This window comes from Mesoplodon mirus (assembly GCF_964341445.2).
Source record: "Mesoplodon mirus genome assembly, chromosome: X".
Taxonomy (NCBI): Eukaryota; Metazoa; Chordata; class Mammalia; order Artiodactyla; family Ziphiidae; genus Mesoplodon; species Mesoplodon mirus.
In genome coordinates this window covers 5,231,392-5,259,170 of record NC_138981.1, presented here as the reverse complement: position 1 = coordinate 5,259,170, position 27,779 = coordinate 5,231,392, and the positions used below count along the sequence as shown (strand labels likewise).

General features: G+C 45.4%; 1 protein-coding gene across 4 annotated transcripts; it reads left to right on the top strand.

Moving 5' to 3' along the window:
• Positions 1-227: 227 nt before the first annotated feature.
• Positions 228-27,779, top strand: PNPLA4 (patatin like domain 4, phospholipase and triacylglycerol lipase). Of its 4 annotated transcripts, none has more exons than XM_082610489.1 (7): positions 228-304; positions 1,453-1,637; positions 4,466-4,560; positions 5,195-5,330; positions 15,200-15,265; positions 26,464-26,616; positions 27,345-27,779. In XM_082610489.1, exons 1-7 carry the CDS (start codon positions 268-270, stop codon positions 27,483-27,485), a joined length of 813 nt encoding a protein of 270 aa, XP_082466615.1. In that variant the 5' UTR covers positions 228-267; the 3' UTR covers positions 27,486-27,779. The 4 variants fall into 4 exon arrangements, with proteins under 4 accessions (XP_082466615.1, XP_082466616.1, XP_082466618.1 ...); XM_082610490.1 differs by having other exon boundaries at positions 26,436-26,616; XM_082610491.1 differs by having other exon boundaries at positions 257-304; positions 1,486-1,637.

The following is a 27,779-nucleotide window of genomic DNA, read 5'->3' as shown; positions in this document are numbered from 1 at the left end:
ATCCCTTACCCGCCCTAGCGGACACCAAGGTCAAGCGGCCGAACGCGCGCCGCCATGTCGAGTCCAGAGGTTTAAGTGGAGCAGGCGGAGCCTAGCGGACGCCCGCGTCGGCGCGATGACGTCACAGACCCGCGCGGGTAGTCCGGCCTCAATCCCTTCTGCGGAAGCTTCCGGGGCGGGCGTGGTCCGGCCCTGATAGGCGGGGCCGGGTTGAGTGACGGCCCGGCCCCGCCTTCCGGATGAGGGACGGGGTCTGGCGGGGGGAGGATGAAGTTCTACACGGAAGTGCCTCAGGCCTGCGTTGGTAGGGTGGAGCGCGGGGCGGGGGGCAGGTTCCGGCCCCCCGGAGGTGGCTCCCGGGCGAGTGGGTCCGCGTAGGCATCCCTGGGGGGTGTTGCAGCAGCGACCCTCGTCCCGCCATCCCCAGACCACAGGGTGGGGGGACACTGGGCCTGCGTACGCTGGGTCGGCCCCCCTGGAGACCCATCCCCTTCTCTCCTCTCCAATCTGAAGAAATTAAACCCAAACCGGGGCTCGGCTGCAGCCATTGAGCCTCCTTTCGCACAGGGCCTGGCTCTGCGCATCAGAACGAGGGTTTTCGGTTCCTAAATTCCAGGCCGGGGCCAAGTGCCTAATCTGAAAGTCCCCGGGACCCCCGAGAAACCCCTGAGGGCATCCAGGGGGAGCAGTTGGGGGGGGGCACTGTTTTATACACGTGGTGCAATCGTTTCCCCTGAAGTTTCATGAAATATAGTTTCATTGTTAGATTTGTTGCAAGTATCAGGTGATGCAGATGTCATTTCTTTGAACCTCCAGTTGCCCTCACCAGTCATGACCTCAGTTTGTCTTGAGAAACTTGGCTATGAAATACACTGCATCGTTGAATAATTGAGTATTGCATTATTGAATAATTGAGAGCATCAGGTTAAAAAAACAAAACAACAGCAACAAAAACCGGATGCTCACGATGGAAACGGTAGGGAGCCAAGACATAGGTTTTAAACTCACTGATGGACTCGCAAAGAGCAAATGTGTCTTTCATTTGAAGTTTGCTACCGTCTCTCATGATTTTACCAGTACCCCACACCCCCAAAAGTATCAAAAGGTCAAGAAAAAAGGACCAAATGCCTTGCCAATGGGAATTTAACCATTTGGGCTTTGCCAAGTAATTAAAAAGTAGGTTGCATAGTCTATGTACTGAACAAATATAGACTGTTGTAATTTTTTTAAAATTAATATGATTGTAGTGGGTCAAGGTGAGAGAGGGAAAAGTTTCCTTGAAAGATTTGGGTGTTTAATTAGACTTTAATTGAAAAGATGATGCTTAGAACAGAGAATTCTGTATATAAAAGAAAGCCTTGGAATGATGACTAGCGTAAGAGTACACAGCGTGTGGAACAAACTATACCAACTTAACGGGCATTTTTGGGTTTTGTGTCACCAATTTCACAGCTAGAATGAAGCACATCAACTTGTCGTTTGCAGCGTGTGGGTTTCTGGGCATTTACCACTTGGGGGCAGCATCCGCACTTTGCAAACACGGCAAAAAGCTCCTGAAGAATGTCAAGGCCTTTGCCGGGGCTTCTGCGGGATCCTTGGTTGCTTCTGTCCTGCTAACAGCGCCACAAAAAATAGAGGTAATTAAGTAGTAACTAGGCTGTGTTTCTCATCCAGAAATGACGCCCAAACAACGAAGATGATTGTTAACTATATACTAAGTTAACTGCAGAGAGATAATCCTTTGCCTGGGAAACAGAAAAGGTTGACTTCTTCTAAAATTTAATCATTCGGGATCTCTTCTCTCCATTTGGAAAAGATTATTATTTTGAGTGACAACAAGACAAGGAAATAAAATCCCTTCTTTTACTCTTGAGTGTTTATTTAGTCTTAAGATTCCAGCTTTGTTTCTTTCAAGCAAAGGATATTTCTCCATTAACTGATCATGAGAAGAGCACAGAGCCTGTTCTCAAGGCCTTGAACATGTGGCTGATAAGTCTTTGCTTGCTCCTTTTTACAGACAGGCACATAAACTAAAATGTTGGCCTGTAATCTCTTTTTTTTAAATTTTTTATTTATTTTTGGCTGCGTTGGGTCTTCATTGCTGCACATGGGCTTTTTCTAGTTGCAGCGAGCAGGGACTACTCTTTGTTGTGGTGCGAGGGCTTCTCATTGCTGTGGCTTCTCTTGTTGCAGAGCACGGGCTCTAGGCACGCCGGCTTCAGTAGTTGCAGCACACGGGCTCAGTAGTTGTGGTGCACGGGCTTAGTTGCTCCGCAGCATGTGGGATCCTCCCAGACCAGGGATCGAACCTGTGTCCCCTGCATTGGCAGGCGGATTCTCAACCACTGTGCCACCAGGGAAGTCCCTGTAATCTCTTTTAAGAGGAATGATATTGTAATTTAATTTGTTTTTCATTCCCACAGTAAGAAGAAACCCTGAATTCCAAGCAGGGAAGTAATAAAATATCTAGAAGTAATAAAAATAAGCATTAAGTATTTCATTTAATGTAATCTATGTTTTTAAAGTCTGTTTTCTGCTTCTAGACAGCCATCATGCATTCTCTGACTGTGAGAACTGGCTTCTGCAGGTGGAGAGTATTCTATTTGTTAATTACTTACATTCTCTAGCAGCTTGGAATAGTAATCAAATAATGATTAACATTTCCTTGCCCAAGGATGAGTTTGTTATATTTAAATGTTGAAATCCACAACATTTTAAACATCAGAAATCTTGTTTTCAAATCTCTGATGAGCTGCTTATGGAAGAGAAACTGGACTTTAGACCAGTTATTCAGAAATCCACTGCTCTTTTTCTTTTTTATATACTAGAAAAGTGATGGAAAATTTTAGAGATTGTACAGGATGAGAACCTGAAATCAGGGAAAGTATACATGAAGTGTGCAAACTCCCCCCAAAGTAGCAGACTCATGTGCTTTGAATTGCAAGCTAGTCCCTCCCAGCTTTTTATTTCCTTTCTGAAGCAGGGGGCTACTAAGGGGTTGTTTACTCCTGTTCAGTGCAGTCTTTCCTTCAGGTGGGAGCAAATCCCGAGCTTTGGATTTGGGTGGCTTTGGTTTCGAATCCTCAGCAGATTTCGAAATATATTAAGTGTGATTTAGAATTAGACTGATTTGGAAATACTGTGATCATATAGCCCCTTCATTGAGATTCTGTGACGTTCAGACATTGAATCCTTTACCTGAATTTGTGACTTGATATCAGTCTGATTACCTGTTCTTATTTACATTTTCGATAAATTGGAGATCGAGTCGTATTGTCTCATTGTGTTGGTCAGACCTTAGGGGTAACTCTTTATCGGGCGCTCACGCTGGCAGGTGGAAAATGATCTCTGGATTCACCTAGGGCATCCTCGTTTCTCCTTTCTCAAAATCAGTTTTCAGCCATTTGCCTTGAGGTTATTTTATTTCTTTTCTCTTGAGCATTTGAAATCTACCCCTTGAAGGATGGCTTTGAGCTTTCTTAGGAAACTGTTTTCTACCTACTCAAGTCCCTGTTAGCTCAGTTCTCCCTGTTGATAGATGTATAAGTTCTTCCAGCTTCGTGGTGTTGTGACAGAGATGTGAGTAATGAATCCAGTTCCAAGCCGGTGCACGTACAATTAAGAGCAGCACCTGACGCTGGTGTATTTTAGGTGGCAGGCAGATTTAGACTTTGATATGTTAAAAGCTCAGCGCAGCCAGCCTTTCCTCAGCCCTCAGAATTTGCCAGGCATGGCGTTAGACACAGCGGGGGGCTAACTCAAAGATAAGTGCATTCCTTAATAGGTTTCCAGTAGCCGTGCGTGTATGTGTGTGTGTAACCAAAAATAACACAAGAAAATAAGCTGGGTGTGCAGTGTGGCTTAGTAGAAAGAGCATACACTGGGGGGGCACCCCCATTTCTCACCTAGAAGTCTACAGCGGCTTTTTTTTTTTTGCCGCCTGTTAGCCCCAACTGGGGGGACTTTTATGAAAGACCAGTGCCCCAGGCTAATCTCCAAGGACTCTGATCCGGTAGAGTCATCGCAAGTCCCTTCTCTGTTGGTGGCGGTGGTGTGAATCGTCAGCACTGTTGTAGAGCTGCAGTCCGAATGTTCTCGAGGCCACAGGATTGGGGTGGGTGAGGAATTTAATTATATTGGAGAAGCCTGTAGAGAAATGTGCTCAGTTACAATTAGAACCCAGCCGTCAAGGATTTTCCACAGGTGGGCAAAGAGCCATGTGAGGTGGTTTAAAAAGAAAAAGAAAAAGAAAAACATTGCAATTGGCAGACCATATAGCTTGCCTGGGGACCAGGAATGGTGGGTGAGGAGCAGGCCTCGTGGGGATGCGTGCCTGTGAAGCATCCGACATCTGGGATTGGCTTTATACAGTCCAGGTGCCTTGTGCGATAGGCACAGGGTTCTGGAACCAGAATCGTAATGTTTTTGACAAAACATAGGGTCACCTATTAATTTTCTTTTTCAGGAATGTAACGAGTTTACCTACAGTTTTGCCGAAGAAATCCGAAGGCAGACTTTTGGGGCCATGACACCCGGCTATGATTTCATGGCCCGATTGAGGTACATAGAGAGTACATTTCCCCTACCGCCCCCCCACCCCGAAGCCTGTGAAGACAGAGGATGCTCAGTCAGCATTCTCTCTCCTGAAACATTTACAAGGCGGTCCGTAATTAAAGGTGAATCGTGCAGTGCGTGGCCAAGCCACTCAGGATGGCTGTGCGCTTGCTCTCTGTACATCCCCTGCTCGACCAGTCCTTGCTTCATCTGCACCCACTACTCTCACAAACGGGCTTCCCCCCGCCCCAGCTAATCCTGGGCCAGAGCGGCTCCACCTGGTAGTTTATTAAAGGGAGATACCTGCCCTCCACGATGGGTGTTAAGCTGACGGGCTGTGAGTTGCTAGTTTCTATGGTAACAGACGAGCCCACCTGCCATCCATTCCCCATATAAATGGTGGCGTCCTTCGCCCCCGGCTAGCCAAGATGGCTGCTTGTCCTGGCTGCCGGCTGCCCAACGCGATGGGGTGTCTCTCCAGGACTCTTGCTTTGGACATGTAAGATTCCCCCATCCAGTAAGCCCTAGGTGTCGCTGTCACTGTCTCCGGGCTCTTTCTCGGGTCTCCAGTCTGGGCAGCTACGAGGCTTGCAGGCCCGTGGGGCGCAGCCCGACACGCGGGTCCCTTTTTCTTCTTCAGGAGCGGAGTGGAGGCGATTCTCCCTGCCAACGCGCACGAGCTGGCTCACAACCGCCTGCACGTCTCCATCACCAACACCAAGACCAGAGAAAACTACTTAGTCTCCAGTTTTCCCTGCCGGGAGGACCTCGTTAAGGTAACATGGCCGCTTTCCTTGTTGGGGAAAATGAGCAAGTGCTGATACACGTACTTCCCCAAACAGCGCGCCCGCGTTCTTTAGATCCAGCATTGCATACCACGCCTGATAGACGGTACACGCTCCAGAAGCCATGCGTCTGACGGATGCATCCGCTAGTATCCCTCCGAGGCTCCCAGAGGCCTCCGGAGTTGCTTAGTGTTTTTTTGTTTTGTTTTTTGCGGTACGCGGGCCTCTCACTGTTGTGGCCTCTCCCGTTGCGGAGCACAGGCTCCAGACGCGCAGGCCCAGCGGCCATGGCTCACGGGCCCAGCCGCTCCGTGGCACGTGGGATCCTCCCGGACCGGGGCACGAACCCGCGCGTCCCCCGCATCAGCAGGCGGATTCTCAACCACTGCGCCACCAGGGAAGCCCAGCTCAGTGTTTTTTTCTTGTGATGTTCCGTGTGCTCACGTTTATCCTGGGATTAAACTTGAGTAGCAAGAACCTTTCCTTACGTTGATGTAGATAATACTTCTGCAGTTTGTGTAAGACTTCGTCTCAGCACTACCGTATTCGGTCCTTCCACAGCCCTGTAAATCAGGCAGCACAGGTGAGATTACTGTCCTTTTGTCGCTTTTTTAAGAGAAGAAACGGGTGGAAAGGTTTTGCGTGACCCACCCCAGGGTGTACTGATGGCCAGTGGGAATCCAGGTCTCTTACCTTTTCACTCTAATGTTCCCTTTCCTTCCTTCCATTTTGCGTTGATGCCTTTCTATCCAAACACATGTGAAAGTTGTTTGGGAAATCATTGCCTCTGGGATAGGTCAGCTGATTTGCAAATACCACTGCATTGCTAAGGTAATACATTAAATATTTTAAATTTGAAAGGGTGCACTTCTCTTAGAAAAGCCAGGCTATTTTCTTCTTTGTCCTCTTGTGAGAATCGTAGCAAGCTTCAGGTGATACAGAGGACGCGTGTTTGGATACAGCAGCAGGCAATAGATTGAGAGAGTTACAAGTTCCACCTGAATTAGATGATAAATGCATTAATTTTTACTATCAAAACTCACTGTTCGAATTTTATGTTTGAATGATATGATTTGAAATACCTAATGAAATGTTGAGCTGACAAGTAAAATTACTTTGTGACTTAAGAGATTAGCATATTTTCACTCCCGTCTCTCACTTATACATTAATAGTCATTCCATCTTAGAAAAATATTTTTCTATAATATTATTATACTCTTGTGTAGACTTAAAAAATAGAAAGGGAGAAGCTGATAATCCGTGCCTGAATTGTCACAAATTGTCAATGCCAACGCAGATATATCAGGCTTTTAGTGGTTAGAATACCTCTTCTTTTTGGTAAGAGAACAAGGTTGGGAGCAAAAGACTATCATCCTATCATGAAACGAGAGGGGAATTCTACCCACAGTTAGTACCTTCTCCTTGAGTCTGTCCGTGGCTACTGTATCTACAGTGGCCGAGCCCCTGATGTTTCCAGTATTCCGCCCTGATTTACTTACCACTGTTCCGCATACGAATTTTACTGCTCTGTTTACTTAGTTTTTGTCTATCTTCCTTCATGAGAGTGTAAGCTCGGGGTGGGGGGCGGGTAGGAGGGTCCAGGGACTGCTGTGTTCTGTCCACTGCTGTATTCCCAGCGCCTGGCACAGTGTCATCTCCATCAACCTGTGCTCCGTGAGTGAATGGGAATGAATAAATCAATGAACTAAGATGGCATCTATTAAAAGAATGAAGAAGCTGGATCCTTCATGTTCAATGATCTGTCCAAATGTAATTGAGCTCGTTAGTGGCCCAGCCGGGACCACAGTCCAGGCCTCTAACATTCTGCTTGGTAGCCATGCCCCCCTCTCCCAACGCGAGATAAAATCACCCTCTTAATTCCTTTCATGTGGGAGTGTCGTGAGCTGAATAACGTCCCCCAAAGATGTTCATGCTGTAATCCCCAGGACCTGTGAATACGGCGTCTCCCATGGCAAAAGGGATTGTATAGATGGGGTGAAGATGAGGGTCTTGATGGGGAGGTGATCCTGGGTTATCTGGGCCGACCCAAACTAACTTAATCACACGTGTCCTTAAAAATGGAGACCTTTGCTGGTTCTGAGACTCAGGAGCCTTTGTATGAGGAGGGTACTAGGGGTGCTCCCCTCGACAGCCAGTGAGGTAGAGGGACCTCAGTCCTACAGCCAATGGAACTGAATGCTACCAGTATCTGAATGAGCAGGAAACCAAGTCTCCCCTCAAGCCCGCAGGAAGGAATGCAGCCCTGCCAACACCTGGATTTTTTTTGCCCAGGTGGATCCGGGCCTGTGCTCATACATTTATTTGTGTGGTTTTAGCCTTTCAATTTGTGGTAACTTGTTATAGCAGCCATAGCAAACTACTGCAGTAAGCAAACAGGACTTTTTTTTTTTTTTTTTGCGGTACGCAGGCCTCTCCCTGTTGTGGCCTCTCCCGTTGCAGAGCACGGGCTCCGGACGCGCAGGCCCAGCCGCTTTGCAGCTTGTGGGATCTTCCCGGACCAGGCCACGAACCCGTGTCCCCTGCATCGGCAGGCGGACTCTCAACCACTGCGCCCCCAGGGAAGCCCGCAAACAGGACTTTTTTGTTTTGCTTTGTTTTGGATAATAACTACTCAGAGAACTGGTGTCATTACTTGAGTTCATTGAACAGAAGAGAACTAGTTGGCACAAACGTATAACACCTTGTAAGGAGAATCATTGAATAATTAACATGTATCCTAGGTTATACGAGAAGCAGTTTAAATGTTTAGTAGAATGCTCTAACCTTTTGCAGAAACTCAAAGAAAGGAAGGATAGATGATTCCTTGACAGCAGATGGTGGCTATAAAAATGTATGAAATGTATGCCTGGAATACTCATGAGCATGAGTAAGACTGGTGAAGACTGCAGGAGGGAGGGAGAAGAATACGAAGGGAAAATAAAATATCTCCCCCTCCCCCCAACACACACACACGCTGGGCAGTGACATGCTGTGTTCTGAAGAAAGAGGCCAGTGGGAGACTGCTGTCTGGGGTGGTGGTTCTGACCACCTCATTCAGTGTCAGGGGAGAAAAGAAAGGCGCCGGCTACTCCCCCATGTCCTTAGCTAGAGACCGGAGGGCGCTGAGTTCCAGAAGCCAAGAGGAGAAGCAGCCCACAGTTTGTAACTGGCGTCTCCTGGGAGCTTTGCTTGCCTGGCTCTGATGCCTCAACCTTGGGTTTAATGTCTATGATCTGGGAAGTCTGTAGGTGACAGACGGAGATTAAATCAATTGCTAGCCAGGACAGGAATGTGGGCGAGTACTAAACATTGGTAATTTTTAATCAATGCCTCGTTTATTCTCTTAATTACTAGATTTTTTTTTCTTTTTAATGCCAAGCTCTTCATTATCCACCAGCCGACTGCTGCCTTTTATTACAGATAGGCTGTCTGTGTACCTGAAAATCAAACTAGAAACCTGTATCTCAAAGTGTATGCATGGGTGTCCGTGTGTCTGTGTCTTGTTACACTGTCTTGGATTATCACTTGTTTTTTGTGCATCTCCCAGTGTTCCTGTTTAGGTCTGTCTTTCCCTGATAGTGTCCTCTGAGGCTAATTACGTTTGAGCCTCAGTTTTCTCAACTGTGAAATGGAGATGAAAGCTAATCAGTGTTACCATGGCGAGTAAATTGAAAAAATCATGTAAAAGTGTGCTTGAAATAGTCAAGTCCTATAAGCTTGTTAATTACAGTCAATATTTAGTAAATAATGAACAAATAAGATAATAAGCCACACACATCACTGGTCAGCATCCCTGTGTAAGTCTGTCATGAAATTTTAAGGTCCCAGCTTTCTTTTTGCAGACTGGGTAGGCTTCACCCTTGCTTAAACATTTTCTTCTTTTACCCCTTATCTTTGTTCACGAGCAACATGCTCTCCTACATCTATAAAATCTCGGGAAATGGATTACGACCAAGTTTTTGCTGCCTTTAGGCATCTGATTTTTACACCTCTTCAACCATTGACCTGGTGTACGTTCACCAATGTGCTTGTGTGATGATTCATACTTAAAATTATATTAACTTCACTTTTGGTGGCATGAAAAAATTATTCTTTCATCTGATAGTTGCAATGATAGTTGATTATTTTCTGAGAACCTCTTTGGACCAATTATGTGGTCCAAAGACTCATTTTATTTGGGATTGGATTTCCATAGTATTTGGGATCTTATGTCCATGGTGATTTCATTCAGTGCTATGGTCTGAATGTTTGTGTCCCCCCCAAATTCCTGTGTTGAAATCCTAACCCCCAATATGATGGTATTTGGAGGCAGGGGTCTGTCGGTCATGAGGGTCATGACTGATTAGGTCATGATGAGGTCATGAGGCTGGAGCCCTCATGAATGGGATTAGTGCCCTTGTAAAAGAGACCCCGGAGAGCTCCCTCACCCCTTCTACCATGTGAGGACATAGAAGTGGGTTCTCAGTAGACACTGAATCTACCAGCCCCTTGATCTTGGACTTCTGAGATTCCAGAACTGTGAGAAGATAAACTTGTGTCCTGTCTAAGCCACCCAGTCTGTGGTATTTTGTTGTAGCAGCCTGAGCAGACTGAGACAGGAACTTGGCACTGACAGGTGAGGATGCTGCTGTAACAAATACCTAAAAGTGTGGAAGCGGCTTTGGAGCTGAGTAACGGGCAGGGGCTCAATGAGTTGAGAGGTGCCTGTTAGAAAAAGCCTGCGTTGCCGTCGGTGATTCTGGTGACGACTCGGAAAGAAAAAAAAACAAACCATAGAGAGAGCCTCCGTCTTCTTAGAGAGACCTGGGTAGTAAAGGTCATAGTGATGAGGTCTCAGACGGAAGCGAGGAAATGTTATCAGACAGTGGAGGAAAGGTCACCCGTGTTATACATTGACCAAGAATAGCAGGATTATGTTCATGTCCTCGTGATCTGGGGATGATAGAACTTGCAAGTGATGGCACTGGATATTTGATGAGGTGATTTCTAAGCAATGTGTTGAAGGAGCAGCCTGGTTTCTCTTGGCTACTTAGAGTAAAACGCAAGAAGAGAGAAATACTTAAAGATGGAATTGTTCCTCAGAAGCAAAGCAGAACTTAAAGATTTGGAACCTTCTCAGCCTATGCATACTGAAGAGAATAAGAGAGCCTGTCAGGAAGGGTGTGGCCATCTGGCCAGATAACCTTGTGATAAGGAGGTTCGATGAGTTGGCCGTCTAGACAGAAGCCAGGACCTATATGTAGTCGAAGACCATGGACACAGGCCATTCAGAGATCATCAGGGCAGCTCCCTTCCACCAGAGGCCCCCGAGTGGCAGGACCCCTGCCGGCACAGGGCACTGCAGAGACGTCCCACTAGAGCAGTGCCCTGCAGAGCCATGGGGCCGGGGCTAAGCCCCACATTGCCCCGTAACCCCATACCGTAGAGCGCTGATTCCAGCCCTGGGGAGCATCGTCCAGGAGGCCCAGGCACAGAGGCAAATACTCGTCATGGCTCCTTAGCAACTCCTTGATTTGTGGGCCCATTTACATATTGTGCCCTGAATGTCCCAATGTATACATCTTGCACCTCAACTCACTCATTTTAAGCTCCAGATTTAATTCTGGGCTATCCTTCTTCAGAAGGAAACTTGCAATCAGGAAATCCAAACATATTTCAATATTAGCCTCCCGCAACGCATACTTAGGGAAGTAAACCCTTTATTTAAAAGACAGTCGTACGCCACCTCCACAGCTCAGCAGGAATGACTTTGAAGTCAACCGTGCCACAGGGGGAGGGCTAGTGTTCTGGCGCTTGTCTGAATTGGTACAAAGCATCAAATTTGTGTTTAAAACTGACGCCCCGCGTGTGTGCTCTGAAATGCTCTTTTGACATCCATGAATGCTCTTTGGCACACATACACCCAGCAAGGTGTTCCTGCAGAATGGTGGCCCTCTTGGGAAGAGGAACCCTGTCTCCATCGCCAGGATGTCCTGAATTTCCTTGCACACCGTGAGCATATGTTCTTACAGCAAGACCTTCTCACGTTTAGCCCTGTGAAGGTGAAATAAGGACTGAATTTAAGATTGGTCATTATCTTGAAGACTGGGTGAGACAAATTTGAATCTGTCTTTGAATTTCAACTACACCAGCAGGTTCTGAATACACAGCCAGATTCTCATTAAACTCCACAGTCAACTTTAGGCGTAAATGAAACTGGTTGACAATTTATTCTCTAAGGAAGCCAGGCCACGTAATTTTCTAAACACCCCTTTTCTATAACATGTAAAATGAAAAGAGCTAGTCTGAACGTGTATTGAATACACACTTGGCCATGCTTTATACAGTTGCTACAGGAAGTCGCTGACTTTTATTTTTATCCTTGTGTATTTGGTGAGAAGGAAACAGAAACCAAATCAATGGTTTAACATACATGTAATTCTTAAAGTGCTGGGCTAAGTGACAGGGCAGGAACACTAACTAGGTCCCTGCCTTCTGTATCGGTGTCCTCAACCAAAACAGTCTGCAGACATGGCTAAATGTCCCCAGGGGGCTCAGACCCCTGGCCCCCCAGCTTGAGAACCACTGCCCTAGATGTATCGATATTTGTTGGTGAGAAAAATTTCACTGGAACACCAGTGAGGTAAGACAGTAAAAGCATGTTGAGGCCTAATAGTACATATTTCGTGAACTGTCCCCTGCCTTAGAAAATCCTGTTTGCTTGCAGTAAAATGGCAGTAAGCTGACATCGAATTAAGACAAGCCGCTTAGTTCCTAACTATCAGAAGCTAAGTTTTCCACTAACCATAGTTTGATATACAAATCACTAGCCCATATAAACTATGACAGAACAAATACACTGATTTTGGGGGGAATGATGGGTATTTTCCAGTTCACTGCACTTTTCCTATCAGTTCAGAGGATTCTTACTGTTACTATATGTATCAAAGTAATTGGATAGCATTTTTCATCTAAACAGCTCAAAAAGAGCTCTAAGCATTAACTTGTGAACTTCACATTATAATTTGACACACGGGAGGTAAAAAACCCACATAATTCTGTTTCTAAGGGTAGTGATTTTTTTTCTTTTTTCTTTTTTTTTTTTTTTGGCAGGCCACATTTCTGCTTGTTATAGTGAAGTAAGTCATTACAGTTATAGAGTGTGTTTGGCTGTTTAAAGGCATCTAAGTACTGTAATTTCCCAATATGTGTGCTATCCACAAATTGTTTCGGTTATCGCTATGGTGCAGTGTTGCATTTTTGCTGAATAACTTCATTAAATAGCTGCATTGTGCTTGCAGAAGGTACCTAGGGTCTGTAATTAATTTTTTAAAGGAGTAGCCAACTGATGATAGGGCCAGATTAGTTAGGATGAAGGCAGTGACCATAACTGTGAACAGCCTTGCTCTGAAAAATGCTCAGCTGCCCAGGTCAGGGCTACCAGGGGGCTGACGAGGTTGGGCCTGAAGAGGCTTGGTTTCTATCCTGTTGGCCCCACGGATGGATGTGATCTTCCACAAATCACCGGAGGGGATGCTCACTCCTGCTTGGCGTCTTTGTGGAAAGGGTGTGGGTAACGTCATGGGGGCCCCACGCCGAAAGCTGAGATTTTGAAGTGAATGCCTAAGTGGGGGGCTCATTTGCATTGACCTTTCTTAGAAGGCCGAGAAATCTTGTGCAAGGGTGTCATCACACCATGGCTTAATGCTTTGCTCTCCACACCTTAAAGTTCGGAATACCTGCATTTTCACTCCACACGGGGCCCAGATGTTGTGTAGCTGATTCTGGCACGCAGCGTCAGCCTGGCACAGCAGAAATGTGCAGTAGCACCTGGCATGATCCCTTCCTGTCTCCTGCTAGAGTCCCTTTGTTGTGCTTTGACACCATTGAGTTTCCTTCTACTCCAATCTGAAGCCCCACCACGCTGCTCGGGCCAGCTGTCAGGGGCCCGTGGCTGAGGCCGCGCTTGCACCCAGGACTGATGCTCTGGCGCTCACGTACACCAGCAGCATGGGAGGATGCTGTTTCCCCACTACGGAGGGTCTTCATTCCTACTATGGAGAAGGGGGGGGTACCTGCAGGTATCAGTAGCATCCGGCTGTGAAGGAGATGCACACCCTTTCCCGTCTGTGGGATCTTTGGTCACGAGGAGCCATCGCATAAGAAAGTCTGTGCCAAGTCCCAGCGGTGTCGCAATACAGTTGTGTCAGGTCGCTGCCCACAGAGGAGTGTCCTATAGAAATCACGTTATGCTGGTGACTGGGTCTCTCATTTACTTGCACTTCAGAATAAATCAGCTATTTTTAAAAACTTTTATTGGAGTATAGTTGCTTTACAATGTTGTGATAGTTTCAGGTGTACAGCAAAGTGAGTTAGCTATAGGTATATGTGTATCCCCTCTTTTTTGGATTCCCTTCCCATTTAGGTCACCACAGAACATTGAGTAGAGTTCCCTGAGCTATACAGTAGGTTCTCATTAGTTATCTATTTTATACATAGTATCAACAGTGTATATATGTCAATCCCAATCTCCCAGTTCATCCCATTCCCCCCCCTTTCCCCCCTTGGTATCCATAGGTTTGTTCTCTACATCTCTGTCTCTGATTCTGTTTTGCAGATAAGATCACCTATACCATTTTTCTAGATTCCACATAGATGCATTAATATACAGTATTTGTCTTTCTCTTTCTGACTTACTTCACTTGGTATGACAGTCTCTAGGTCCATCCACGTCTCTACAAATGACCCAGTTTCATTCCTGTTTATGGCTGAGTAATATTCCATTGTATATATGTACTACATCTTCTTTATTCATTCCTCCGTTGATGGACATTTAGGTTGCTTCCATGTTCTAGCTCTTGTAAATAGTGCTGCAATGAACACTGGGGTGCATGTGTCTTTTTAAATTATGGTTTTCTCTGGCTATATGCCCAGTAGTGGGATTGCTGGGTTTTGAGAGCGGACCTCACAAATCATACTTACAGCATTCTTTCTTTGGGGGAAATGCCCTCTGATCTCTAAAGAATTCTAAGTGGATGATGTACAAATCATTTTGGGGACCATAATCCAGTTCTGAATAATATCTACTTGGAAAAAAAATCTCGTGAACTCTCTGACAACAAACAGCCATGGAGTCTTCAATTATCAATTGAAGGATTGGAGCTTAAGTATTCCATATCTAATACTGTATCTTTCCAAATAGAACACTAGCGATTTGAAAACTGCATTGCAGAATAAAACTTGTACATGTCAGAAAAGCTCCCAGAGCTCAGCTTCTTCTGCGGGAAGAAATGGCAATATTTTAAATGGCAATCTTTTTCGACTTTTTAAATGGAAGAGAAAGTGTAATTGGTGCCCCTCCCTGCCAGTGTCTCATTAATATCCAGGCCATGTAACTAGCCCATGAAATGTGCTACATCCTGGTGACATAAATGAAAACATCCCCTGAGCTGTAATAACCAGAGGGGTTTGCTTCTCTGGAAGATAGAGTGAAACTTTCAAATAATTCTTACAGTGTAGTATAGAACGTCGTAAATAACTTACTTGCAACCTGTACACACTCAGGAATTTAGACTTACCTGGACTTTAATTGTGTAATGACTTGGCTGTCTACAATTTAAGTGCCAGTATTACTCGGGTGAAGTGGATGGAGTTGGAGAACAATGAATTGTGCATACCTCTTTAAGGTCTTTTCTGATATCAATAAATGTTATCTTCTATTTAAGGGTGTCCCACTGTGCACTTGAAATACATGGAACTTATTTTATTGTTGTAGTAAATTTTTGTACGTTTAAACAATTTTAATATCATAGTAGGTGACATGAAATGTATCGTAGGAATGTTAATGCCTCCTTTCACAAGCTGTTTCTTTATCCGTCTAGGTCCTGTTAGCCAGCAGCTTTCTGCCCATTTACGCAGGACTAAAACCAGTGGAATACAAAGGACAGGTAAGATGCTTACGACTGACAAATGATCAGTAAATCCCGTGTTCATACGTTTCCTTGGAAAGATCCAATTGTATTATTATTCTGGTGGCTCCAACTCCATTTGTATGACTTGTTTCCCCATAGTTTTGTTTCTATTTAGCAGAAAAAACAAAAAAAATCAAGTGCAGGTGCTGTGGTGCCCTATCACCTGCACACTTGCACACACACACCGATAACCAGACACAATATCTATTCAACACGCACCAGAGTTAAAAGTTGTGTGATCAAACACAGTAGCTATTTAATACATAAACCGGAGATATGCATCTCAGAACCAAATACAGTATCTATTTAACCCACACCAGAGATACATACTTTTTGTCATCAGATATACTGTCTCTTTAACACCTACTCAAGATCAGGCACATATTCATGGATGATTAATGCCATTTGTCTTATATATACATGATATGTACGTATTCATTCATAAATGTGCACAGGAAAAGTGTTTAATAGCTGTCACTCATTCTTTCACTTTGAAGGCCCAGCACAGGGCCTGTGCTCAGTGAATGCATGATCTTACAACCAAGGAATTGACTTTTGCAAATCTCTTAGCTAATGTGATTTGGGGATCTGTCTGTGTTCTGACCTTGTCAGGCCTTGTGACTTTCTTTCTCTGAGTTTTCCTGGTCATTCCCGCCCTTTTCTGTGCTTCTCATAGGATCCTTGGCCCAAAGCAGTCTGCCCTGGGACGGTTGTCTCAAACGGGCAGATGAGGAGGGTAAGGCTGAGTCACTGGATGAGGCCATGTAGATGGACAGCCTAAGAGTGGACCATCAGGTCCCACTTGGACTCTGTTTATTACCTATATGCATACAGTATGTTGTTTGCAGTGATGGGCTTACATGTTGTAGGCTAAAACCCTCTTTGTGACCAAGTAGAAACATAATATACATTGAATTGTTTAAAGCAGCATAAAATAAACATAAGCTCATGGAAACCCAGGTGTTTTCTTGTTGTTGTTGTTTTGGGTTTTTTTTTCCTATTTTGGATACTGCCCCTCAGAGCTAGCAGATACTCAGTTACCAAGGAGTATGATCTTTGCTGTCATGTGAAGATTTGAGAGGTACCCCCTTTACATAATGATTTTAAAGTCAGTTAAGTCGTATTTTCTCTTAGAGCCGTAAAAAAATCAACATTAATTTTTACATATAAATTTCGAATACAGATGCTATCAAAATCAACTTTACATTATGATTATGACCTTTAATTTTATGATCTGAAATGTAATGATTTTACTTCACGCTATTGCTTGATAATATATAATCATGACAGAAATGGCTAAACGGTAGAAAAAATATGCAAAATGGTCAGGTGTTTCATGAGATTGTATATGATCATGAAAAGGGGATTCAGAATCCAAGAATCAACAGAATTTCTGTTGTGATAGATAAATTAAGAGGTGGTGACTGAGAACGTGGGATGTAGGTATAGTAAGGACGTGATGGAAAGGAGATGGGGGGAAAAGGAGGGATGGAATCAAGGCTAGAACAGAGCTGAGTCCCAGAAGCCTAGTATATTCCAAGACTATGCTGAACATTTCCCGTGTTTAAATAGTAATAACTGTATTATGAAGGAGATGCGGGTAGTAATGGCTCCTAGTTTCTTCCAACATACACTGTCCTCTTCTTCCTTAGTAACAGAAACCCAATTTTTTTCTGGGCCTGTTACCATGTAGATAAAAGGCCACATTCTCCAGCTTCCCTTGCAGCTAGGTGTGGCCACCCCCTTATGTGCTGGCAGTGAGAGGTAGGCCGAATTACTGTGGGACTTACAGGAAGGGAGGTTGTGTACCTTTCTTTCCTTCCTGCTGCCTGGGACTTAGATGTGATGACCAGAGCTCTGGCAGCTGTTCTGGATCATGAGGTCACAGATCACACCCTAGACAGAGACAAATAATGAGATGCAAAGACCTGGGCCCTGAATGACTTGAGGAGGGGGACCTGACCAGGCCACCTTCTGTATTTCTTTTACCAGGAAAAGTAAAACTTACGTATTTATTGCTTTCTATTGGATGCATTAGAGTCCACTCCCATGTGCTGTAGGGATTATTACTCCCATATTTTACAGATGAGGAAATTGAGTTGTAAAAACATTTTCACTTCACTGAGGTCACCAGCCTTAGTAAGGGGGTCACTTTCTCAGGATGATTTCTAATGTTTGCATCTGTGCTGTGCCTCTTGCTTTACTTTGCCTTGGTCATTCCTTTAAAAAAACATCTCCCTTATTTTATTTCTGTCCTGCCCCATCCCCACTGCTCCAGGTGTATGACCAGAAGCCTAGGAGTAGTTAAAGGGTGAGATGTTCTCAGTTGAATTTCCTGCTGTGTGATTGAATACTTAAATGGGAACATGAAAGGGCAGCCTCAATTAAACAGGGAATGCAGCACCTGGAGGTGTGAGAAAAAAGGGACCTTGGGAGGCGGGACACGGGCTTGCTGATGACTGACATCTGTGCACAGTTGGCACATCATAATTACTTGTTGAATAGAACCTAATGTCTCCAGAAAGCGTTCGGTTTACCTTGGGTGTTTAATGAAGTCCAGGAAGAGGGGCCCCCGTGCACACAATGATTGACAGTGTGCTCCTTGGAGACCTGGCTTCGTGTTACAGCCACACAGTGGCGACTTGCCAGTGCCCTTGTGTGCTTGCTATGGACTCTGTCAGCCCCCTCCCTTCCCTCAGCTGAATACGCTTTCTAGACCAGGTTAGTCTGGAGAATCGCTCCATTTTCAGGGAAATGCGAACTTTGCTTTAAATGCAGTGTTTTGCTGTGGGTGTGAGCTTTTCCTAACTCCATAAAACTTTGTGTCACGCTTTCTCCTGTTCTGGGTTTTGATGCTTTTGTGGAGTTTTGATTTGCTGGTTGGCCTTGGTGGTTTTTCTGAAGTGATGGAGGTTGCAGCTGCAGGGGGGCAGAGAGAGCTCAGCATCGCTTGGGTTTGAGGCAGACCAACAGGTGTCCTGAGCTGCTTCTGCATGCAGCTCCTGTCCAACCCGCCGACCACTCATCTCCACGTCTGGTGTCACTTAGCTGTGGAACATACTGGGTTTCACTAATACTTATTTGTGGACCTGATATTTTTATTGAAAAAAATCTTTTATTAATCACGTAGAAGTTTCATACCTTCATAAGACTTAAAATTGACTTAAGCCACAGTAAATAACAGCATGATTCCTTCCTAAACTGTCTACCAGTTGTTCGAAGTGGTACAACATCTTGGAAAATGGCTTGGTTTTCCTAATGTTTTATTTTTTGAATTTTTAAAATTAATTAATTAATTTTAAATTTTTATTTATTTATTTTTGGCTGCGTTGGGTCTTCGTTGCCGCGGGCGGGCTTTTTCTACTTGCCGAGAGGGGGGCTACTCTTCACTGCAGTGCGCAGGCTTCTCATTGTGGTGGCTTCTCTTGTTGCGGAGCATGGTGTCTAGGCACGTGGGCTTCAGTAGTTGTGGTAGGCTGGCTCAGTAGTTGTGCCGCACGGACTTTGTTGCTCCGCGGCATGTGGGATCTTCCTGGACCAGGGCTCAAACCTGTGTCCCCTGCATTGGCAGGTGGATTCTTAACCACTGCACCACCAGGGAAGTCCCTGGTTTTCCTAATTTTTAAAAAAGTTTTTGTCGCTTTCTCTGGCTTTATCTTAGGAGACTGTTTTTAGCACCGTACTTATACTTGATATTCATTAACAATTGAATAAATGAATAAATGGAAATAAATTGAAGTTCAATCTTATCATTTTTACCAGTGGATTTTCCTTCAGTGTACATGGCCTCTTTCCAGTGAGTGAATAAGCTGTGGGAATGTGCCTACTTTCAGAGCTCGTTTTCACAGGTTCTGGTCATCAATGTGGAACAAGAATAAGAATTTTCAAGAGGAGCTCTTAACTGATCAGTTTTTGTTTTTGTTTTTTTAATATTTATTTATTTAGGCTTTGCTGGGTCTTAGTTGCAGCACGCGGGATCTTTTTAGTTGCAGCATGCAAACTCTTAGTTGCAGCATGTGGGATCTAGTTCCCCGACCAGGGATCAAACCCAGGCACCCTGCACTGGGAGCTCGGAGTCTTACCCACTGGACCACCAGGGAGATCCCTGATCAGTGTTTTTTTGTTTGTTTTTTTGTTTCATTTTAAGACATGGCATTAGTGTTGGCAAGTGACTATTTTATTGTTATTTTGATATTTTAATCTGTGGAACTGTGATGCAGATCACAAGAAGAGCTATAGGTTTGGTTTTTGCTCTGGGTTAGATTTCAAGTAATATTTTAACAGTGTATTGTATAGAGAATATTTATCATTGTACTCTAGTCATTGAGCCTTTTGCATGGGTTATGAATTATTAATCTTTTCATTATTGGCGTATCTGTGGGAAGGAGAATTGTAGAATACTCTGTTACTGTGTATTTATATACAATTATTATTACAGTCCTTTGGCTTGTATTTCTTCATGATTTAGACATGTCACGAGGATACATAGCTCAATCACTGTCATAACGAACGGTGGTGGCTGGCTGGGCGACCAGCTAGATTTGGCTTGATGGAACTCTGGTTATCAATTTACAGCTATGCTGAAATAGAAGCTCTTATTTTTCATCGGCTTTTTAAATTCTGCATGTCTATTTGATTTTTGTAAAAATAGGTTAGTTTTCCAGGGAACATCTTCTATTAATAAATAGCACTTGTAGAATTTCAACTGCTAGAGTTTCCTGAAAGTTGGGTACATAGAATCACCATTTTTGAGCAACCTTCAGAAATCCAAAAATTAAGTCGGCAATTTACCCAAAATCATTATTTAGTACAAGTCAGTACTGCAGGTTTTCTCAGGCAGTTTTTAATTTTTAAAATTTTATTTATTTTAATCTGTCACCCTTTCATTAAAAAATCTCCTATGTCTCTTGTCCCCTCCTGTGTTTCTTCATCCCACATGGTAGATTCTGACGTGTGTCCTGGGGGGTGGGTATCTATTTGACATGAACACACTCCCTCTCCCTTCTCCCCCTCCCCCCTTCATCCCTCCCCCTTCTTCCCTCTCCCCCCTCCCCCTTTTCCCTCTCCCCCTCCCACTTCCACCCTCTCACCCCTCCCCTTCCTCCCTCTCCTCTCACCCTTCCCCCTCCCTCTCCCCTCCTCCTCTCCTCCCTCTTCCCCTCCCCCTCTTCCTCCCTCTTACCCTTCCCTCTCCCACCCACCCTCTCCCCCTCCCTCCTTCCTCCCTCTCCCCCCACCCTTCACCCTTCCTCTCTCCCCCTTCCTCCCTTTCACCCCTCCCCCTTCCTCCCTCTTCCCCTCCCCCTCTTCCTCCCTCTTACCCTTCCCTCTCCCACCCACCCTCTCCCCCTCCCTCCTTCCTCCCTCTCCCCCCCACCCTTCACCCTTCCTCTCTCCCCCTTCCTCCCTTTCACCCCTCCCCCTTCCTCCCTCTTCCCCTCCCCCTCTTCCTCCCTCTTACCCTTCCCTCTCCCACCCACCCTCTCCCCCTCCCTCCTTCCTCCCTCTCCCCCCTCACCCTTCACCCTTCCTCTCTCCCCCCGTCCTCCCTTTCACCCCTCCCTCTCACCTCCCCCTTCCTCCCTCACCCCTCCCCTTCCTCCCTCACCCCTCCCCTTCCTCCCTCGCCCCTCCCCTTCCTCCTTCGCCCCTCCCCCTTCCTCCCTCTTCCACTCCCTCCTTCCTCCCTCTCCCCCTCCCCCTTTCTCCCTCTCCCTTCTCCTCCTCCCCCTTCTTCCCTCTGCCTCCTCCCCCTTCATCCCTCCCCCTTGTCCCTCTCCCCCTCCCCTTTCCACCCTCTCACCCCTCCCCTTCCTCCCTCTTCCCCTCCCTCCCTCTTCCCCTCCCCCTTCCTCCCTCTTCCCCCTCTCCTTTCCTCCCTCTTCCCCTTCCTCCCTCTCCCCCTTCCTCCTCTCCTCCCCCTTCCTCTCCCCCTCTTCCTCCCTCTTACCCCTCCCTCTCCCCCTCCCTCTCCCCTCCCTCCTTCCTCCCTCTCCCCCCTTCTTTCCCCCCTCACCCTTCACCCTTCCTCTCTCCCTCCTTCCTCCCTCTCACTCCTCCCTTCCTCTTCCCCCTCCCCTTCCTCTCTCCCTCTCCCTCTCGCTCTCCTCCCTCTCCCCCTCCCCTTCCTCCCTTTCCCTCCTCTCCCCCCTCTGTTTTGAGTCATGCCCAAGAACCTCGTGTAGGTGTGACTGTTTGTTCTCTATATCATGACAGCAAACAAGGTATGTTTGTAACTAAAATTTTTTTTTTCAAACCTCCTTCACTTCCCCTGGTCCGCTTCCCCTCAGCCCTGCAGAAACAGTTCTGGTCTTCCCTGCTTCCGCTGTGTCTTACAGTGCATGAGGAAGAACAGTGAGTGTGGAGTGAATGGACCAGCTCCACCCCTTTTGCCAGGGTGCTTTCCAGCAGGGCTGGCAAATATTTTCTTTTTTTTTTAATTGAAGTAAAGTTGATTTACAGTCTTGTGCCAATCTCTTCTGTACAGCAAAGTGACTCAGTTTTACGCAGAGACATTCTTTTTTCATATTCTTTTCCATTCTGTTTTATCCCAGGAGGTTGGATATAGTTCCCTGTGCTGTACAGTAGGACCTTGTTCATCCATCCTATACATAATAGTTTGCACCTGCTAACCCCGAACTCCCAGCCCATCCCTCTCCCTCCCACGCTCCCCCTTGACAACCACAAGTCTGTCTTCTGTGTCTGGGAGTCTGTTTCTGTTTCATAGATAAGTTCATTTGTGTCAGAGTTTAGATTCCACATATAAACGATATCATATGGTATTTATCTTTCTTTTTCTGACTTACTTCACGCAAATATTTTCTGAAAGTATCAGATACTAACTGCTCTGCATTGTGGGACATACTGTTTGTATCAGCACAGTTCCTCAACTTCGCTGGTTTTTTTTTTTTTTTTTTTTTTTTTGCGTTACACGGGCCTCTCACTGTTGTGGCCTCTCCCGTTGCGGAGCACAGGCTCCGGACGCGCAGGCTCAGCGGCCATGGCTCACGGGCCCAGCCGCTCCGCGGCATGTGGGATCTTCCCGGACCGGGGCATGAACCCGCGTCCCCCGCATCGGCAGGTGGACTCTCAACCACTGCGCCACCAGGGAAGCCCAACTTTGCTGTTTTGTGGGAAAGCTCTGTGAAGTGGGAAATGTCATGGCTGGGTGCCAATAAAAGTTCATTTCCCGAAGCAGGTGGTTGCCCAACCCCTGACCTAGAACAAGTAACCCTGCCAGCATCAGTTTCCTTTTCTGTAACATGAGGGAACTGAACATGCTGCTACCAGGACCCTCCTACCCAGTAGGGTCATAGTAAAGATCAAATTAAATGATACATGAGAGGCTGTTTAATAAACCATTAGGCCCTGTGCCATGGTATTTATTATAATTATAGATATAAATGTCTCATTCAGTCTTCCAAAAAAAGTGCTTTAAAAATTTATGTGATTGAAGTACAGTTGATTTACAATGTTGTGTTTAATTTCTGCTGCACAGCACAGTGACTCAGTTATACACATAGAGACAATCTTTTTCATATTGTTTTCCATTACTCTATCACAGGATACTGACTATAGTTCCCTGTGCTCTGCAGTAGGACCTTGTTGTTTATCCATTCTCTATATACTAGTTTGCATCTGCTAACCCCAAACTCCCAATTCCTCCCTCCCCCACCCTCCTTCCCCCTGGTAACCACAAGTCTGTTCTCTAGGTCTGTGAGTCTGTTTCTGTTTTGTAGGTAAGTTCATTTGTGTCACACTTTAGGTTCCACATGTAAGTGATATCATATGGTATTTGTCTTTGTGACAAAAGTATTTTTACTTGACTTGGTTTTTGAGCAAAACACACTTAAAGCAAATTCAGCCCTGCATCGCGGTTCCATCGTGAGCATATCACAGTGTGGAATGCACATCCAGGCGCACACTGGGTGTTGTGGAAACACTTGCTAGATGAACAAATAAGCCCTTTCAGCGGAAGTGACCACCTCGGGTTTTAAAGTTTCCTCTTTAATTATGTAACAAGAGTTGCTGGAATTCGTGAGCCTCGCATGTACCCATAACATGTCATGTGTAAGGCAGAGGTTGACACGTACTGACAGATGAATACCCTGCCGGGCTTGGGTGTGACAGGTGCCATTACCCTTTAGAATAAGTGCATTAGCTCTGGTTTCCAGTGCTCTCACCCTCAGAGGACAGTCACGCTAGACCCCCTACCCCACCACGGGACACGAGGTTTTCTTCTCTGCTGAGTAGTTGTGCCTTCACAACTCTCTGGGCTTAGGCAGTGGACCTTACCATGGAGCACGTTTAGAATATGGTCAGAGATGGGAATCAAGGGTATTAGGACCAGTGACGGCAACTGCGGGGACAGAAGCTAGTTTGATTTTTGAAACACATTTTGCCCGGGAATTTTTTTTTTTTTTTTTTAACGTATTTGGGCCTTCCATTTCCTTTGAGGATGACGGTGCTAGGTACTGAAACTAACCAACACAGGGAAAAACTACCCATGAGGAAAATTGTGGAATCCTAGGACTCATGGCAGTAGTTCCCAGCTTATGGAGTGCTGTCCACGAGGTGGGAATAGGGGACTGACCTGGAGGAATGTGTTGCAAACAGTCAGAATCATGGCCGGGAGTATATAAAGTGCAGAATTTTAAACCGTCTGTACCACACGCAGTATATTTGCAAGGAGGAATGTTGGCTGCTGTTGGCGTCGTTTCCAGAAGTCTTGCTAGAATCTGAGTGCCCGAGTGTGTGTGTGTGTGTGGTTGTTGGGAGTGATACAGCTCTGGAGAGCATGAACCAGGAGTAAGATGCACACTGCATTGAGAACATCGGAGCTGGTGGGCTTATGGTGACACAGGAGTCAGTAACGCTGAAAATCGAATCAAGTCATTTGATAAGCTATGTGTTTTCCCTAGTCATTTATCCAATCAGAATAAGCTAACAAGAGTGAACAAAACTTGGAAAAAAAGATCTTCAGTTCCCTGGAACCTCAGTCATTAGCCCTATGGTAGATTAGAACACTTAGCAATTTAATGAGCCAGACTGACCTTCTCTTCCTTAAGTTGAATAAATCAGGTGAGTTCTCAGTTAAGGTATATGACCCTTGGTACATAGTTTTAATTTCCCTTGATGAAACCTGTATGAATTTTTACATCATTGGTGAGATATTCTACTGGGGATAAGAAAGGCAATTTTGGAAGGTGTCTTTTTTGTTCTCTCTCTAGGTACTATCCTATTCCAGAAATTGGTATCTACACCCAAAGCAATCAGGGAAGAAAAAAAAAAGCTCCAGGTCAATAAGGCACAGAACCAGATATCTGGGGGCCTTCTCACTACAAACCTCCCTTTTGTAGACTGTGTTTGTATAGTTGTGTGCATGTGTATATATGTATGTGTATTTCCACATACACATATTATACACAAACATATGTGTGCTCTATAATAAACATAATTATATGTGTTTTGTTCTTTTAAAAATAATGACAATAAGCGAATTAATCTAGGTCAGGTTCATTTTAATCTAATCTATTTATGTTTTCTCCTCCACCAAAATGCAATTCCCTCAACAGAAATTTTCAACACATTTTCACCTTTTATTACTTTCTTTTATTCCCTTTGGGGGGAGTTGGTGGCTGGCTGAGGCCTTTGTAAACAGTGCGGTACTGAACATTTAGTAACCAGCTCTAGAAGTCAAAACAAGAAAGACATTTAAAAAAAGACATGTTAGAAAAGAGGAATGAACAGTTTTAACTGAGTTAAGGATGCTTTACTTTATTTTTTTATTTTTTAAATCTTTGGCTGTGTTGGATCTTCGTTGCTGGGTGTGGGCTTTCACTAGTTCCGGGGAGCAGGGGCTACTCTTCGTTGTGGTGCACGGGCTCAGTAGTTGTGGCTCGCGGGCTTCAGTAGTTGCAGCACGTGGGCTTCAGTAGTTGCGGCACATGGGCTCAGTAGTTGTGGCGCACGGGCTTAGTTGCTCCGCGGCATGTGGGATCTTCCTGGACTGGGGATCAAACCCATGTCCCCTGTATTGGCAGGTGGATTCTTAACCACTGCGCCACCAGGGAAGTCCCAGGATGCTTTATTCTAACTGGTTTCTTGCTCCTCAGCCCACCTTCTTGCTGTCTCCACAAAAGATTCTTTTGTGCAGCATTATCCACAATTTCCAGCCCCCCCTTTTTCTTTTCACATCCCCTGCAGGGTATTTCCAATTCAGATACAGCTGGGAGCATTTGAACTTCAGCGTTGCATGTGTGCTTATTTATTTATCGTTAGAGCTGATTCTGTTAACGTGTGGGCTCAAGGACCGATGGAGACTCTTTTGCCTTGAAACAGTGTAAGGAGTATTATCATCTTTGTGTTTCTTCAATCCTTTCCCAGTGTACCATTCTGCACAAGCCTCTAGAAGCTTCTCTGACCTGCTCTGTCCACGCCTTTCCTTTGAGCTTGGGTCTGAAAGCACAGAATCTCTTCTGAGTAGTGTTCCTGTTTAACACAGCGCCCCTCCTCCCCAATTCTTCAAGGCTTGAAGACCTTACATACTCAGGAACCGCTTTGGCAATGGAAGGGTTTCGGGCGGTTCTATTTATTTTTAAGTTTGCTACAGAAAATGCCGATTTCCAGTTCTTAGGATAAAAGTAGAACCTCCTGGGACTTCCCTAGCAGTCCAACGGTGAAGACTCCGCGCTTCCACTGCAGGGGGGCACAGGTTCCATCCCTAGTCGGGGAACTAAGATCCCACAAGCCACGCAGCACAAACTCCCGTTTTGGGGACCGTTTGCTCAGTGTCACAGTAAACCTGGCTTTGCATTCTGATTAGATCATGAATCCCAGCCTAATTACCCATGGCTTCTTATGCAAGCACCGTCATCAGTAAAAATTTAGGTACTTCTTATGTGAAATGATCCACTTAAAGCTTTTAAACAATTGGAGAGACTTCCTGATTCCGCTCAGGGTTCTTATTATATGGGTTAATGATATGCATACAAAGATTTGCTTTGCTTCCAAAACAAACCTAATCTGACGGGTCCTGATAAATCGTAAGTTAAGGGCGTTCCCAAGGCATGCACTGTTAGAGGAAAGGGTCCTTTGGGGGAAATGCATGCTCATTTTCTTCACATGGGAGGGATGCTGTCGACAGGTGCTAATGAGCGGTGTGCTTTCCACAGAAGTGGATAGACGGAGGCTTTACCGACAGCCTACCTCTCCTGCCTGTAGGCCGGACAGTGACCATCTCACCATTCAGCGGGCGAATGGACATCTCCCCGCAGGACAAAGGGCAGCTGGATTTCTATGTGACCATCACCAAGCAGGACATACTGGTGAGTAATGATGTTCACTGGTAAGTGAAGCCTCTTCATCTCCAAGAACTTTCCACGTGCTTCCAGAACTTTGGCAACTCAGTTTTATGTACAAATCGCATAAATATCTTAAATAATCTACACGTGTCACGCATATGGACATGACTGTTACTATCAACAGTCTATTTGTGAAACATTTTCCATGTCTTCACTTATTTTTCAGGGCAGTCTACTGGGCAGGATTTCAGTGCACTTTTAAATTAGATCATTTCGTTGTTTTAAAAGCTGGCAGGAATTAAGTAGGTAAACACATCAGAGAAAAACTTAGGACCTAACAGAATAACTTACATAAAAATGTGGATTCCCTTCATCTCGTCACATAGTTCTCAGCAGGAGGTGATATTGTACGCAGGAGACACTGGCAGGGCCTGGAGACAGTTTTGGTCATCACGTCTGGGGTGTGTGCTGGCGTCTAGTGGGTGGAGCCCGGGGACGCTGCTCAGCATCCTGCAGTGCACAGGACGGTCCCACCACAAAGAAGCATCTGGCTCAAAACGTCAGTGGTCCCCAGGCTGAAAAGCCCTCATGCAGTGTATGGGTGGGGGTGAATTTTTAAATTTAATTTTCTTCCTCCTGATTTTTTTTTAATTGCTAGTAGCACCTATGATAAGAAAGCTTAGGTTACAGAGATGATGTCCATTTACCTGTACTGTGATATCCTCCAGCTTCCGTTTGTCTTTCTGTCCTAGTTGTCCATGGCAAACTTGGTGAGGCTTCACCAAGCCCTTTTCCCACCAAGCGAGACGATAATGGAATCACTATATCATCGTGGCTTTGATGACACCATCAAGTTTTTACTTAAAGAAAGTTGGTTTGAATACAACGCTTAAAACTTTACAATGCAAAACACATTTCAGACTTTTTTTTTTTTTTTTTTTTTTTTTGCGGTATGTGGGCCTCTCTCTGTTGTGGCCTCTCCCACCGCAGAGCACAGGCTCCGGACGCGCAGGCCCAGCGGCCACGGCTCACGGGCCCAGCCGCTCCGTGGCACATGGGATCCTCCCGGACTGGGACACGAACCCATGTCCTCTGCATTGGCAGGCGGACTCCCAACCACTGCTCCACCAGGGAAGTCCCAGACCGTTTTTGATGGGGGTTTCTAATTAAATCCTTTTTTAAAAGCC